At 50.0% G+C, this 16,769-nt stretch overlaps 1 protein-coding gene across 1 annotated transcript in view; it reads left to right on the plus strand.

Moving 5' to 3' along the window:
• LOC119445354 (inversin) overlaps positions 1 to 16,769 on the plus strand; it is a 369,285-nt gene that overhangs the window by 351,042 nt on the left and 1,474 nt on the right. Inside the window, exon 12 of the mRNA XM_037709663.2 lies at positions 2,106 to 2,175. Coding sequence (XP_037565591.1) covers positions 2,106 to 2,175 — 70 coding nt within the window. The remainder of the gene's footprint in view (positions 1 to 2,105; positions 2,176 to 16,769) is intronic.

Below are 16,769 nucleotides of genomic sequence, written 5' to 3' on the forward strand. Positions count from 1 at the left end.
GGCCATTCCGGTGTGGGAATGGGTTAAGTGTTTTCATTGATATTGGGGTGCGAACGTCGTCCGGGAGCGATATCCCAACGGTTCGTTCTCTCCGGGTGCTAGGCATGATCATGGAAGCTAACGGTCAGCACGGGCGTACTGTAGCTGAGCTTAGAGGACATGCTGAAGGAATAATCAGACTCATTGCAAGGGTGTCGATCAGAAAAGGAGGCCCTAAGGAGGATAATCTCCTCGGGCTTTTTCACGCGTTTCTCATGAGGCTTGTCAATTACGTCACTCCGATGCACAGATGGCAGAAGCACGAAATAAACAAGTTAAACACGCTCATTAGGAAAAGTATTAAGAGAGTACTGGGGCTCCCAATGCGCACAAGCTCAGAAAACCTAGCAAGCCTAGGCGTCCACAACGCATTAGAGGAAGTTACCGAAGCGCAGCAATCCGCACAAATTGCTAGACTCTTGTCTATGGAGGCGGGAAGGGAGATCCTGGCTAAGGTCGGGATCAATCCGAAGACGTTAGGGGATAGGAACGTTCAGCTTTCGGTTAGTTTGAGGCAGGCTATTAAGGTCTCCCCAATTCCGAGGAACATACATCCGACTTTCAACACTGGCAGGAAGATGGCTTGCGCCTCTGCGCTTCTGCGCACGAGGCAGAGTCATGTTTTGTAGATGCTGCCCAATACGAAGGCGACTCCAGCCATTTTGTTGCTTACGTCGTGGACGTGAAGGGCCGGGTGTTATCGGCCGCGTCAATCAGGATGTCATCGGCTTGCAAGGCGGAGCAGCTGGCCATTGCGCTGGCGCTCCTTCAGTCAGACAGGGAAGATATTTATACGGACTCGAGATCAGCCCTTCGAGCTTTCTCGACTGGGGCAGTTTGTGAGGAGGTTGGTAGGGCACTTGAGGGTAAGGTGTTCACTCATCACGTCATTACATGGTTCCCGGCGTACGAGGGCGTCGAACTAGGGGGGCTAACCAACGTTAGAGTTGGCCCATGCCCAAGCGCGAGGTCTTGCCGGCCGCGCCGGGCACTGGGAGTACGGTGTGCCGGGTGGGACCGTCGACGGGCTTGGTCCGACCTTTTCGGAGGCAGAACCCCCCCCCCCCCCCGTTTCAGGGACATTCTCTCCACCTTCAACGAGATCACTAGCCACTATCAAATGAGTCGCAGGGCTTTCCCCCTCCCACATCGAAATCTCACGAGGCCTCAAGCCGTGATCCGCAGGCTAATACAAACGAATTCGTATCCCACACTCTCCGTCATCAGTAGGCACACGGAGGTCTCCCCTCTGTGTCCCGACTGCAGCGGAGTTAGCGATTTTAAACACATGCTCTGGGAGTGCCCCTCACACGGACCACGTATTGATGGCGAAAGCATTTTATTTATTGGTCAAGAGCCGCGAATGGATTAGTAAACTCCGGGCCTGTCCAGAAGGCCCACGATGCGACGGTGAGGCTTGGCCTTCCCGTCCCAACGTGGGAGCGACCCGCAGTCCTGCCCCTATAAAAACGGGGTGAAGATTCTCCCGGACATAAATAAATTTTACCGCCACCACCATTTCGAGGAATTGAAGGGAATGGAATTGCGGCAATTTCTAATTCCCCGGAATAGAATTGGAATGGAATGGGGGCGCCCATTCCGCAACACTGGTAGCAAACCGGACGCTCGTCTGGTTGACCTCCCTGCCTTTCCTCTCCTTGCTTTCTCTCTCTCTCTCTCTCTCTCTCTCTACGTAAGCTATTCGCTTACTTTGACTTTCTCTGGTTCCTGCACCGCTTTTTATTCCTAGGGCTTGTGATTTTGTCGTAAATGCGTGGTTTTCAAGAATAATTCTCAAAATTGATAACGTATAGGAAACTCACTTCTTACAGTTGATCTATATTAATGTTTTCATTACAACAAACCGAACCAAGATCAGGCTAGTGGTTGCCGGGAAAAATCATTACTATGTTTCCATGTATCATGTAGGAGGTCATGTTTCCTCTGAAACTGCACCATCTAATCCGTAACAAGGTGTGCCTATTCCCTGCACCTAAAAGGGATTCACTCTACACTGATCCTTTATGCCTGCCGTGCAAGCTTTGAATGGTAACTCCCTTTTGCAGAATCTGCTCGTGTGGACATCATGCCAAACATGGGAACCGCGGCGCTCATCATTCAGTCAGCATGGCGAAGGTAAGCTGCCGCATAGAACACTCTTTTCTTAGTAGGTTGGCTATGAAATTGAGTAATAGAATATACGGGGCATCACTGTGTAAAGCAGCCAAGCAAGGGAACAAGGAAGGATTGATCGTCTGCACTGCTACGTATATTAGGCAACAAATAACACCGAGAAAAACAACATTAAAAGAGAATGTAGTTGACCTGCAACTAAAGTTTTAGGGGTGTGCGAATAGCAGTTTTGGAGACCATAATGAATACGAATAGAATAGTGCCACAATTATATTTCATTGAATTGTGGGGTTTTGCGTGCCAAAAACACGATTTGGTTATGAGCCACGCCGTGTAGTGGGTGACTCCGGAATAATTTTGACCACCTGGGGTTATTGAACATGCACCCAATCCACAGTTTTAGGGCGATTGTCATTCTTTGCGTTATTCAGGTGTTTTGAGCATACCTATCTATTTATCTATCTATATATCTACACCTATGTCAATCTAGCCTCTTACCCCAACCCAGTGTCCCAACTATTATCATCATCATCAGGCTATATTTATGTCCACTGCAAGACGAAGGCCTCTCCCTGTGATCTCCAATTACCCCTGTATTGTGCTAGCTGATTCCAACTTGCACCTGCAAATTTCCTAACTTCATCACCCCACCTAGTTTTCTGTCGTCTTCGACTGCGCTTCCCTTCTCTTACTAGCAGGGTTCGCACAGCCCCTTGAAATCCTTGAATATCCTTGATATTGACAGTATAAGTTCAAGGGCCCTTGAAACTACTTGAATACCCGTGGGCTCCTTGTAATCCTTGAAAATCCCGTGGGATTTGTTCCGCTAGAGGAAATTAACGATGTACCTCCGCAAGTCATGCTGATATTTAAGGCCCTTTCGCTTACGAATGCCCATGAAAACAAGCTGTGTTGCCTAAAGGGCAACATCAGGAAGTTTCGGTTTTAAATCTCGCAGCCCCTACGTCGTCTGGCAACTAATATGCATTGGAAATCCAATCCAATGCGAGACATATCGCTCGCTCGGCTTGCGTATAGTGCCTAGAATATACTCTAGTGTGCCGTCCACCGAGAGTATCCAACGCGGGACGGTGGCGCGGGCTGTGATGCCTGCCGCCGCGGGCCACCAGACGGCGATGCCTGTCGGCACCATGCTAAATCCTGCGGTGTTCGACTCGCGTTCGTTTGCGATGCGTTGATTGCTACGCGTCGATTGCAATGCTTAGTTCATTTCTCGCCTTGCTGCCGCTTTCGTTGCAGTCTTTTCTTATTGTGAGTGGGTTTTTTGCATCTATGTGTGCACTCGTCTGTCTAAAGAAACTTTGAACAGGTCGCGAAACCGCGATTTCCCAGAGACGCGGAAAGAAACGGCTCATCTCATTACCCAGCGCGTCCGCAAACCCCGAACGTATTGCGGATTGGGACAAGAACATAAGAGGCAGATCGCCGGGCAAATGGGGAGACTCGCGTCGTGTCTTGCCTGAAGTCCGCCCATGTCTCAGCATGGTCCGGCACAGTCTCGAAGTGCAGCGCACCAAGCGGCCGGCGGCGGCAGGCATCACACTCGGTGCTACCGCGACACCCGCTCTCGGCACACTAGTATGTGTCTTTTAGGTACTATAGTCGGGCCGTTTGTCGGCCTCGTGCGCGCCATTTCAGTGAAGTTCGCGTTTGCGTTGTGTGTTTACTTTGACAAGATGCCAGCTCTTAGTATCCATCTGTAACTATAATGGTCCGCCGGATCCACCCTACGCATTACAAGGCCCTTCCAGATCCATTTTATTCCTTAAAGGGGCCCTGAACCACTTTTTATCGAAGTAGAGAAACATTTGTGATTAAAATAGGCTATTTCAGAAATACTTTGCCACAAAAAGTAATTCAATGTGTTCAGCAGAAGCGGAGTTATTGGCAATCAAACACAGCCTCAGCTGTGCTCACCCTTCCTTCTTCAATGCCTTGCACTGCGAAGGCTACGGCGGGTTCACAACGCTCCGCCTTCAAAACGTCACCGTGGCGCGCAGTTCAAATTTCCGATTTCGTGCCTACGCTGCGCTAGAGTGCACTAGAATGTAGGAGTGGGTCCTGCGAACGCACTGGCAAGCGCCGAGGGTAAAGCAAGAAACGTTGAAATTGTGGCGGCGCTGCCGTCGCCTTATTCTGAATCTCCGGCCAATAAACGTTGGCTCCGGCTGTTTCGGCAGCGCTCATTGGCTGAGGCGAACTCACGGGCTGAGTAGCTGTCGTTGCTCGACGCACCGTTGTTGTTGCGTCGTTTGCATTCTTTCCGCCGCTCTTTTTCCATTTTATTTACAATAGATCGGTGGGGAATAATATCAGTGTTACCGCCACCGAGTATCCGCCTGTCAAAGCTGCATGCAGCTGCGGTAGGGTCTCCGACGCGAGAAGCGTCCGGGCAGCGCGCGGGGCCGCTCATTCGGGAGAAAGCGACGTTGGCGCCACCAACTTTTCAATAAAAAAAGCCTCAGCCTGCGTTGGAACCACTCCTCCAATCTAGTACACTCTAGCCGCGCTAAACGTAAGCCAAACGCGGCTGTCCTCAGAGAGCCGTAGTGCGCTTAGCCAGTGGACTCGTGGCGGCACCCCGCGGTGGCCGCGGTGTAACCGAACGCAGCGACGAATAGCAGCCGCGTATTGGGATGTGCTTTATTGCGCAATAAAGCACAAAGAAGAGAGTTAGGATCATGGCTCTGTTGAAACGAGGGCGTTTGATAGAAAGATGACCTCGCGGTCCGCTTGCGAGCTCCACGCACCGCGTACGACAGCAAAACTTGGCTGAGATGTTCACGGCAGCGTATGCTACACGCGGACTATGTTATTTCACAAAGCCCGATATGTGGTTCAGGGCCCCTTTAATGTCAACTAGCATATCAGCTATCCCCGTTTGCCTTCCTGTCTCTTAGGGTTACGGCTAACATATTTTTTGGTTCCGTCGCCCTTCGCGCGGCACCTAAGTCGTTTTCAAGGATCTTTGTTACCATCTATTATTACCGAAGTAAGGTGTGAGACCGGGATAGTTGGTATTTCATATTGATACGACCAGCGCAAAAACAGACATGAAACTCAAGAAACACAGCGCTTGTCCTCGTCGCCTCTTTTTTATGGTTCGTGTCTGTTTTTGCGCTGGTCGTATCAGTATGTTATTACCGGTAGAATGCAGTTATTGTACACTTTTCAACGACGTGATTTCCTAATGCATCTCGTATGCGCTCCAATCTACTTTTACTCTTCTGCAAATTTCCTTCGCTGCAGGGGCTAAGCAGTCGTTTAAAGTGCTGCGATACCACAGAACCGAGCACCTAGGGTTTGGATCCTCCCGTGTGTAGCCGTACTAGACAGCAGCCGTCGCCGTGAGGTTCTGTATAGAATCCAAGGGCGATAAAATCGTCTCCGCGCGCTGTCTGCTGTATGTGCGCGTGAAAGCACGCGGGGCACACGCGCTTTTTCGCGGGGAGCTAAGGCATGGCGGAGAGCAAACGCGACGCCATCCGTGGCGCGAAAGGCCTGGGAGATGGGAACGAGGGAGCAGGTAAGCACGTATCTACAAACAGAAACTGATAAAAAACGTTGCGAGGCGAGAAAGTGGTAAGCACTTCGAACGCTGCTCGACGAGTGTCCCGTTGTGATCTCGTCGAAAACCTCCGAGCCGCCGCCAGAGGCACCGGCAAGTCACCACCGCCGCGCGCGCGTTCGGTGCGAACTGTTGCGAATGTCGACGGTCCGAGCGGCCACGAAGGTTCCATGTATGATGCCGTGCCAGGTGCCAAGAGGAGGAGTTATCCAGGGAGATTACAAAACTGTTTTATATACACTGTACAAGGTATATTACAGGATGGGCTCCATGATATTGGAGCCGTCTACGTGCTAACATCTTTGCATGTGGTAGCGTTTACATCTCCGAGCGTTCTACATGGTCGAGCGTGCTCTACATCGTCAAGCGTGCTCTACATGGTCAAGCCTCAAGCGTCTCCACAACACTCAAGTCCCCTGTTTTATCCCTTCCGTTTCCCTCTTTCACTCGACGAGGGAATACACTTTAGTTCTTTTAGCCAATGACAGTCTTTGATCAGGTGGCCATATCCCGCACGTGTTGTGTCGTTGTTTCCCGCCGGGCTCCGCCTCCAATCTTGCTAGGTCGCCCCCGAACACAGGCAGCGGTTGACACCTTGGGAACCGAACGTTGATGTCGTTCCCCCGGGATTGCCAGACACGGGCCCCTTTCAAGATTCGCCTCTCCATAGCGGTCAGTTCGCGGAACCAGGTAGGGCGGTGGCTGTCTCGAAAGGCAGCAGTCGGCGTAGCGTCGTCGTGGTTCGGGTGGCGCTGGTAATTCACGGGACCGCACCAAGGGGCGACGCTGCCGTTTAGCCACGCATGAGTAGCCCGGAGACCAACTGCTAATCCCTCAGTCCCAGGTGACAATTCTCGGCCGCGAGAAAGGGGCGTCAGGTTGGCGCGTCTGAGTCGGCGCCGGCCTCCTGTGTCCCGAAGGACCGCCAGACACAACAGAACGCAGCGCAAAACGCCGACGGCGTCGACAATAGTTGTGCACGTTGCTGGTGCTGCTACATGTCCAAATTTTTACAGCTGATAAAACTACTATCCTTACTCGTATAGCTCTCTACTAATTTGCTATCGCAATCGGTGCTTCGCCTTTCGGGTGAAACTGCAGCATTTTTTTTTATTGTGCTTATATGGTTACACGGTTTTTATTAGGAAGAGAATGCTGTGAGTAGCGTCGCTAGCGCGGACAATCTGTCCCGTACGGCACATTGCAAACGGAGCGAAGTGTGGCGCCACTACCTCGCTAATCGGGAGAGGCAGCGCGTGAGTGCTGCGTGTGCGCGATTCACAAGAACTGCTGCGAATCGCCACAGCCAGGCAGGCAGCACATGGCGCGTTCAGTGTTGCCAGGTCCGACGAGGCGGCGTAGCCAAAAGCTAGAGAAGTTGTAGCCCAAATGTAGCCAACACAAAAAAATGTCACAGTTTCGCCCTAAGGGCGAAGCAATGAATGCGATAGCAACACAGCAATGTCATACGAAGGTGAGCGGCTTTGGTAGCAATATGAATTGTAGTAAACATGAGCTGATTAAGTAAGCAGGTGTGCTGCGGCGTAAGTAGACCGACATGAAGAGAGACTCGATGACCACGAGAAGGCGCGTGTGAAACGGTGGTGTTGATGAGAAGCGCTTCCCGTGGGCAGCGCGTGCGAAGGGACACACCTGTAGTGCTGCACTGCCGATCCGGGCAGCATTGCATGTGTAGCGTGCGTTGGAAAATGTGGCTCGACTATTACTAACTGAATGAACAAGCGTGGTGTGAGCGCGCACAAACATGAATAGATCACACTGAATGACTGCAGACAACGACTGTCAAAACGCTGGCAGCAAGCGCATATATACGCCGCAGCAGCGGGCGAAGGTACGTGCGGTCTATCGCTTCAACGGAAACTGAGCGGCGAATGCACGGCGCATAAAGGTCAGAGCCGTGTGGAGATAAGCGACGGTGCGGACGAGCGACGAGAGCGGTTGTTGGCAGCGTAGAAGTGCGCCCCCCCCCCCCCCCCCCGCGCTCCCTCCGGCGCTGGCTTCCCGCTTCCTTGCTTGCGCGTGGGTGATTGAGTGCGTTCGCTCTCCGTGATAGCGCGCGTTCCCGCACGCTTCCGCTCGGGCATACGGCGCGCGGCGAAGATTTTATCTATAGGGAACCTCACGGCGACGACGACGGCGACGGCAGAAATTCGGTAGAAGTGTCCATATAATTGCTATCGCAATAAAAGTGCAAAAAATTTCGTAGCCAAATATACCCATTTTTATTTGCAGTTTTATTTGTGTACACATTTTCACATTCGACTACGGCAATCCTTTTTTTGCCCAAACCGTCGTAACAAAATGTCCATGCCGCCGTGATGGTCGGCCCTTGACATCAACAACAGCGACATCATGCTTGCACAGCACACTTTTTAGCCGAATATAGCCATTTTTATTTGCAGTTTTATTTGTGTATACATTTTCACATTCGACTACGGCAATACTTTTTTGCACAACCCGTCGTAACAAAATGTCCGTGCCACCGTGATGGTCGGTCCTTGACATCAACAACAGCGACATCATGCTTGCACAGAACACTTTTTAGTTGGCCCCGGAAGCTCTTAAGATCTAGCAAATAGCTGCAGTGGGCGAAATCAGTGCTTTTGTTTGATGACAGGTAGTACTAAGTTATTACTTTTAGTTATTTACAGTAATATTAACTGCGAACTCTGCTTTTTAGCTATCGTGAACGCAAAATAATGTTTAGCATCATCGATCTCTCACGTCATCTCTGCCTACGGCGTTGAGTTCAGCTGTCGAGCGATCTGCTATGGCGACATGCTCACGACTTCTTTTTTTATGAGCTAAAAAGTCTTTCTTGCGATGATAGCTCATGTTATTTGTCTCATCTTCCTATCTTGTTTTCTCGTTTTTTTTTTTCATTAGCTTGGCCCAGCTTATGGTACGTGCTCTATATACTGTCCATTTACATCAACCTGACCGCCATCTTAGGTCTCTAGCACGGCAAGAACATGCGTTAAAATAAAGTGACAGACAACAGATGCCACTCACTGTCTGAATCGGTGTTAGCAAAGCTTTAAAGGATTGCTGCGCAAAACGGCACACCAGTGCAAGAAATGCGCAGTCGTTTTCGGCGACGAGCATGTCCCGAACGTAACTTGCTCGGAATGGTAAAAGCCGCGACGGTGTACAAAGGGCAAAGGTAAACAACAAATTAATAACAGTGGTTATGCTGAGAAAACCGGTTACTGTCAAAAAACAAACCATGTTGGTGTGCTAATAAAGTTTTAGAATAGGGTGCCTCAAAGAGCTTTGCGAGTGTTAGCGTTGGGGCACGCAGGAGTGAAGAGATTTAGAACAGGTGTTGCGCTTGCAGCGTCATTACGGCATCAAAGAAAAGCTGTTATAAATATTAAAATAAAATATATCATTTTATGATAAGAAGATTCATTTATATTTTCGCGTTTAATTACAATTTGGAACTTAATCTATAAGCAGCATCAACTTGTTGCGCTTAGTTTTGAGTAACCAACTTTACGTACCTTCTCCCAGCCAAGTCAATTCGTGTTAGGCCTACGAGCCATGAAATCGACAATTGAATTCGGAATCAGCAGCGTCTAATGAATCAATCTTCATTACACATGTTAGTTGACAGAAAGCGATAACCACAATCACTTCTCCTAGCTTACGAACTTCACGCGTTACCTCGAATCGAGCCCAATTTGGTGGTAGGTTAGAGCCGTCGCTTCAATGGGCGCCGCCATGTTTGTTGACGAACGCTTTTGGGGGTCCCGGCCGCTAAATCGATGAAATAGCGTTCCCGACGCAAAACCAAACACATTTCGCGTCTTGCGCATGCGCAGTGGCTTCAACGCTATTTCTTTGGGGCCCCAAAAGGTTTGGGGCCCCATCAGAAACCAACGTGATCCGTGCTCACGTTGGTTTCGACGGGAATTCAGGGCGCAGGCTCCTTTCCCAAGCGTATCACCCCTGAAGGAAGCCGAACGCCAGGCCGGGGTACGCTTGTACCCTTTTGAACCAGTGGGTGCCCGGCGGCGTTGAGAATCGAACCCACAGCCTCCCGCAGCCGAGGCGGGCGTGGAGAAGGAAAATGGCAGTAAAGCTTCGTGCGAGAAACGTGGAGTAGGTCGAAAGCTGTGCCCGGCGCAATACTTCACACAGAAGACATGGCCCTGAACACACTGGAACGTGTCATCCACCCGTGCTTCCCTTCTGTCATGTCGGCGCCACGATCGCCCGACGGCCCCGGCCCTATGTTAGGGCTCCCCCTTCCTGAGCATAGCCATGTTAGCACAGTGTACTGTGAAAAACCCACTACTCCCCAGGTTCATCCCGATGCCCGGGGTCGGGTGCATAACGGTCAAGCGGGATGTAAGTTTAAGTGCATCAAAGACCAAAGCCACCGGCACAGACTACGGCGCAGAGAGGGAAGGGAATGGGAGGTGGGGTCATTTCGCGCACGCACACACGCATAGCTACACGGCCGCTCAGCCAGCTAAAACATAGCCTTCGAGATTTGCTTCTACTCGATCGGAGCCACCTCTTGGGTGCCACTTATAGCCCAAACAAAGCCAAGTCGCAGATTTTCAGTAACACAAATATAACCACATAGCCAACTCGTCCAAGTCGACGCCAATTTTTTTTTTTTTTCCTGTAGCCCAATTTGGCTATATATAGCCAAACCTGGCAACACTTACAGACTACGCGCGCTACTCTGGCGCCAGGTTGTAGCCATCGTCGCCGCACAGCCCGTCTTGCGCGGCACGGGAAATCTTTGCACGCATTCCTTCCACCAACGACGAGAGCCCTTCGTCGCTGAGAAATCGCGCCACCAATGTCAACGGCGACAACACCCGACGGAGCCTTACTCGTAGCCGCTCGCCATAGGCTCCGTATAGTCGAGTTTGAAGCTGTTCTGGCGCCATCTGCCGCAGCGACGCGACAGTAGTGGGAAGCTGGCTCTGCAGCTCGGCCGGCTCGACGCGTATTCTTTCCCGCGCGCTACACTTCGTCTCGGCCACGGTTGAAGCCGTTTTGCTTTGTTCACCAGCCTCCCTTACTAAATGCGAAGCATATTTTGGCGAACATTTGCCACTTTGACAGTATCTATCTAGCCGCCTACGTCTTGGTGCTCTCATAGTCGTTTGGTTAACTTGGTAGGTACCAAAATTGGCATAGTATGACAACAGCGTATGACGAACATAAATGATAGGTCATGACAGGAATACCATGACATGTGTGTCATGTAGGTCAGGAAACAGTCGCCAACGTCTTGGTGCTCTCATGATCGTTTTGTTTATTTGGTATGTACCAAAACTGGCATAGTATGACAAGACCATATTAGGAACATAAATTACAGGTCATGACGTAAATGTCATGACATGTGTGTCATGTAGGTCAGGAAACAGTCGCCAACGTCTTGGTGCTCTCATGATCGTTTTGTTTATTTGGTATGTACCAAAACTGGCATAGTATGACAAGAGCATATTAGGAACATAAATTACAGGTCATGACGTAAATGTCATGACATGTGTGTCATGTAGGTCATGAAAGAGCCGCCTACGTCTCGATGCTCTCATGGTCGTTTGGTTAACTTGGTATGCAACTAGAATGGGTTCGGGCATTGGTACTAAGTGAAGGAAACACTAAAGGATGATGGTAGAAGTCATGGTCGAGCATGACTCAGCAAAAGTGATAATGACTCAGCAAAAAAAATTATTAACGCTCAAAAACCCCTGCAATGGGTTTAGACGTGGGCACAGTGAAGGAAACACTAAAGGTTGATGGTAGAATTCTGTCATAAGCATGACTAAGCAAAAATGACGATGGCTCAGCGAAAAAAGATTCAGACTCAAAAACCACTAGAATGGGTTCGGGCGTGGGCACCAAATGAAGGAAACACTAAAGGATGATGGTGGAAGTCATAGTCATGAGTATGACTCAGGAAAAAATGGCAATGACTCAGAGAAAATGGTTACCCTATTGCAAAAACCAGCGCCTTCCAGTGTGAAACCAGCGCGTTTTTTGACACTGGATGGCACTGGGGACGCTGGCGCACGCTGGGAGTCACTGCGAAACTGGTGATATCGCTGGATAAGAGCTGGGTCACACTGGAGGAGACGCTGGTTTCACTGCTATGACGCTGGGGCGCACTGGTGTGGGCTGTACACGCGCCGGTTGTCGCTGGAGTTTGCTGGCTCGTAATGGGGACCGCGCTGGTTTCGTTTGTACCGCACTAACGGAGTATAGGCGCTGTTGAATATTAAATGCTTGATACAATTTTATGGGTATCTCTGTCCAAAAAACAGACTCCTGTCCTAAATAGCGCTATAATTTGGGATCATAAATGTCTGTTTTGTGTCGGCGGTGTTGCAGCTTGGAATAAAGATGCGTGAGCTAGTTAGCGCATGCATATGCGACACTTCAGATCACTTTGGCTTTGTACATTTCCCTTTTGACTGTTCGGATAGCTGTATTCATGAACATAATTACGCAAACGCAGATAACGCCTCGTTTTCTAGTAGTTTGTACGCAATCGATGACTGCGAGTTGTCGCAGTGTTGTACAGTCGACACGAAACCCAGCAGCCGCTCAGGCGCGTTCGAACCGACCCCAGGAAGCCTGCCGCTGATGGATATTATCGCACCCGTAACAAAACTGCGGCGATTCGTGCGCTTCCACTTTCTCTAGTGTACTTAAAATAATAGTGAAAAGGTTCTGAAGCTCAAATACAAACATTTTCGCATTCGCCAGGTGCCCACACCGAGATCGTTCGCTTCCACCGAATCTTAGGCCTACCGTACCCGCCGAGTCCGTCTACACACTATCGGCCCGTCTGGGCTTAGGAATCAACAAGTCTAACGAGGATAAATCACTCTGCAGTTTAGCTTTCTCATCGGTGTTTTTAAACAGACCATTCTTTTGTGTCTACGGTGTCATCACAACAAGCGATGAGCGCCGATATGACGCGTTATAAACATACCTATACGTGCTGTCGCTGAAGGTTGCCAGCCGCATTAACCGACCGCTTCTATGACGGAGATATGTTACCAAACATATGTCTCGATTGAAAAGCATTGTCGAGCTGTGGAAATGTTGCATTACCTTTGCGCTAAGAATAAGAAACAGCTGTCAAAATCGGTAGTTACAGCCCGTACAACATCCCGGGTCGGCGGTTAATTTAAGGCTTTTTTCGTGGTTAATATGCCAATCGCAAAAGCAAATCAGTGTTGCAGCACTTCCAGGCATACTATACAATACGGACAAGAACTTTTTCGTTCTGATAGAGGTGTAAGTTTTAGTTGAAGGCGATATCGCATATACCATGGCTGTGCGAGACGTCTGTGCAAAGCTGCAACTGTGTCTGCGCGTTGACATGGCAAAATATGAATCGGTGATCACGAATCGGCGTGGCGTAGTTGGGAATCATCCGAATGTTCCAAAACAATATGGCATCCTTGCAATCAATAAAGCAGTGTTCTATGATGAAGTGTATCCTTTTGCCTCCCTTTTAGAGAACTCTTACTGTAATAATTGTACTGTGAAGTGTTTGTTTTGTGCTTGTAGACGCGGCTAAGACTGTTTTGGCCGCTATGAAAATATCTTACGTATTCGTAATAAATACCATGAAAGAACAAAAAAACGGCGTGGCGTGGTGGTGAGGTACTGGAGTTGGGATCTCTAGGTCGGGGGTTCGAATCCTCGCGGTGTTTTTTTTTTATTTTTAAAATTTTTTATTGCATTACAACGTTCTCTCTCTCTGTATTCGAAAAAATATTTAAGGTAGCCAGGCACCACGTATTTCTCGCTCTAGAGCTGCATTTCGAACCAGTATCCCGCGCCCAGCGCCTCCCAGTATGCCGCGCCTTGCCAGCGTCCCAGCATCCAGCGCGCGGCACTGGGTCCATAATCAGGCATGACACTGGGCACTGGATACTGGGTTTTGGGTAACACTGAAAAACCACTATAATGGGTTTGGACGTGGGCGCTAAGTGAAGAAAACACTAAAGGATGATGGTGCAAGTCATAGTCATCAGCATGACTCAGCAAAAATGACAATGACTCAGCGAAAAAAGCTTAACACTCAAAAGACCGCTGAAATGGGTTCGGACATAAATGATAGGTCATGACATATGCGTGTCATGTAGGTCATAAAACAGCCGCCTACGCCTCAGTGCTTCCGTGGTCGTTTAATCAACAGGCTAGGCTGATGGCTGATTCGCCATCATTGGCGTGGGATGGCACACTGATTCGCATAACATCGATTCCCACAGGGCGTGGGATCTGCCGGCTTTTTTTTTTTTGGGGGGGGGGGGGGATACGTCTTGCGATGGTGCAATGGAATGCGCATCATCGGCAAGCGTCGAAATTGAGGGACGTGAAAAAAAAGGGCAAGTGGAAATTGACGAAGGCCAGCCCGGGATAAAGTTGTACAGGTTTCCTGGCAGGTCTTAGAAAATCGAACGGCAAAAGAAATGGATCGCAGCTCTGAGGAGAGTAAAGTAAGTCAGCTTATTTCATACTTGTGAGAAGGGCTTGTTTTGTAAATCCCCATTTCAGTAGATGACCGCGGAAGCTCACTGTCAAAACGCTGGAGTGAGTTAGCGCAGCAGCAGCAACGAGCGAATTGAGCTTCGTGCCGGTGCTCACATCAACGCGATCTTAGCCGCTAAAACAGGGCGGGCGGACTATGCACCCGCCGCGTTCGATATACAGCCGCACGTGCGGGAGCTCGCGGCGCAGAACGCGCCCTCCGGCTCCCCCCGGAGCCTTCCATCCCGGCGGGACCGCGCGGCCGCAGTAAAGCGCGGCCCCTGCACATCCCTACCCTCCCTCTGGAGCGTTGTGCGTGTCTCGAAGACTGCGCGCTTCCTTCCCGATTCCCGCCCTTGTGTGCGTGAGCCGCGATTGCCGGCTCCTCGTCGCATGCTTTCACTCGCAGATACAGCGTACGGGCCGCGGCGACGATTTATTGCGATAGCAATTATATGGACACTTCAACCGGATTTCTGCCATCGGCGTCGCCGTCGTCGTCGCCTTGAGGTTCCGTATAGATTCCAAGGGCAATAAAACCGTCGCCGCGCGCCGTATGCGCGAGTGTAAGCGCGCGGGGGACGTGCGCTATCACGGAGAGCGAACGCACGGCGGAAAGCAAACGCGACCGTCACGCGAAAGGCCGTGGGGGTATGGGAAAGAGGGAGGCGGGGCGACGCTGTGCTGCTTATCTTGCAACCGGGCGCAAGGGTAACTGACCAGTCAATCTCCCACGCGAAAGCAAGAAAGCGGGAAGGCAGCGCGGGAGGGAGGGGGGGAGCAGCTTCTCCTCTGCCAACAGCTTCGCTGCACAACTCCTCTGCACTTTGCCCGGCGCTGGCGCTCGCCCGCATCGTATCTTATCTCCACACGGCTCTAACCTTTGTATGCGCTGTGCATTCGCCGCTCAGTTTCCGTTGAAGCGATTGACCGCACGAACAATTCGCCCGCTGTGGCAGCTGCGCTTGCTGCCAGCGTTTTGACAGTCGTCCGCAGTCATTCGGTGTGATCTATTCTTGTTTGCTTGTGCGCGCTGACACCACGCTTGTTAATTCAGTTAGTCCAAATGTGTCCAAGTTTATGCAGCCGATAAAACGACTATCCCTACTCCGAATAGCTCTCTACTAATTTGCTATCGCAATTTATGCTTCGCCTTTCGGGCGAAACTGCGACATTTTTATCACCCGTAGACTTCATATAGAACCTCACGGCGACGGTGACGCCGATGGTAGAAATTCGCCTAGAGTGTCCATATAATTGCTATCACAGTGGCAGGACCAACGTGGCACCCCTTTTAACCGCAGGTGTCACGTACTACGTGAGCATAGGAACAAGCAGCTCAGCTTGTTTACTTTGCGGGCGTTCCCCTCATAGCATTATTCAGATGCCTATCTTCCTTTGCTTGTTTCCCTCTATTGCCGTCGCTCCTATGATTCTCGCAAGGTCCCCAATATAACTACTACTTGTAAATCACCTTCTATTAGTTGCCTCGTCGTACGAAATTGCTCTTGCTTGTATTGGGTGCAACAACATTTTCCATGCTGGAAGCTGTTGCGATGTAGCACAAAAGTTGCTCCCCTCGAAAAGTGATACCTACCTGAAAATATGGAAGTGCGAATCTTGTCGGGAAGCAAAATCCACGGGCGTATGGGCAAAAACTTCCAGTCCAGCATCCGAAGCAACCGATGTTGCCTTACAGCTACTGATGATAGGAGAAAAGCTATAGAGAAACTATTACCGTTAAGGGAATCTGTTCTTGGAATAGAATAATCGATTCACCATATGTCACAAACGTTTTGATGACATCATGAAACGTCTACACAAACAGGACAAGAATATATACAGTCGCTCAAGAAAATAGTGGACAAGACGGATGAAGCGCGATTGAGCGAAACACAGATGCAGTTACAGGAAGTCATCAATGAACTCGAATGGCGCAACAGGCGCCTAAATTTAGAGTTTCATGGTATTCCTGTGACACCTGGTGAATACTTGCTCAGTAAAGTGAATGAATTTGCGCCTGTTCTTGAAGTACCTTGCCTGAAAGATAATGATATTACTGCCATACACCGACTTCCCGCAAGGCCAGACAAAACCCCGGTATAATTGTTCGTTTCATCCGTCAAAGACAGAGAGAGAGAGAGAGATGTGGTACGCTAAACGTAAGAGGCTAAGGGACGTCAGGAATCATGCTTCAATCCTAGAAGACATAACGAAACAGAACCGAGAACTACTACGCTCAACAAAAGAGTGGGCGGCGGCGAACAACTTCCGTTTTGTCTGGCATGCGAACGGCAAAATTCTTATGCGGAAGACCACGGGGGATCTAGCGACAGTTGTCAAGAAAGACACGCGGTTGCAATCGTTGACTTAGTAGCAATGCTTGTGTGATCATCCGATATGGTTGTCTTACCCCACCAGTTCTCTGAAAAAGTATAGGCCGCGGCAGTTCGGACAATTTTTTTTTTGAACG

The sequence above is a fragment of the Dermacentor silvarum genome, chromosome 3 (assembly GCF_013339745.2).
Source record: "Dermacentor silvarum isolate Dsil-2018 chromosome 3, BIME_Dsil_1.4, whole genome shotgun sequence".
Taxonomy (NCBI): domain Eukaryota; kingdom Metazoa; phylum Arthropoda; class Arachnida; order Ixodida; family Ixodidae; genus Dermacentor; species Dermacentor silvarum.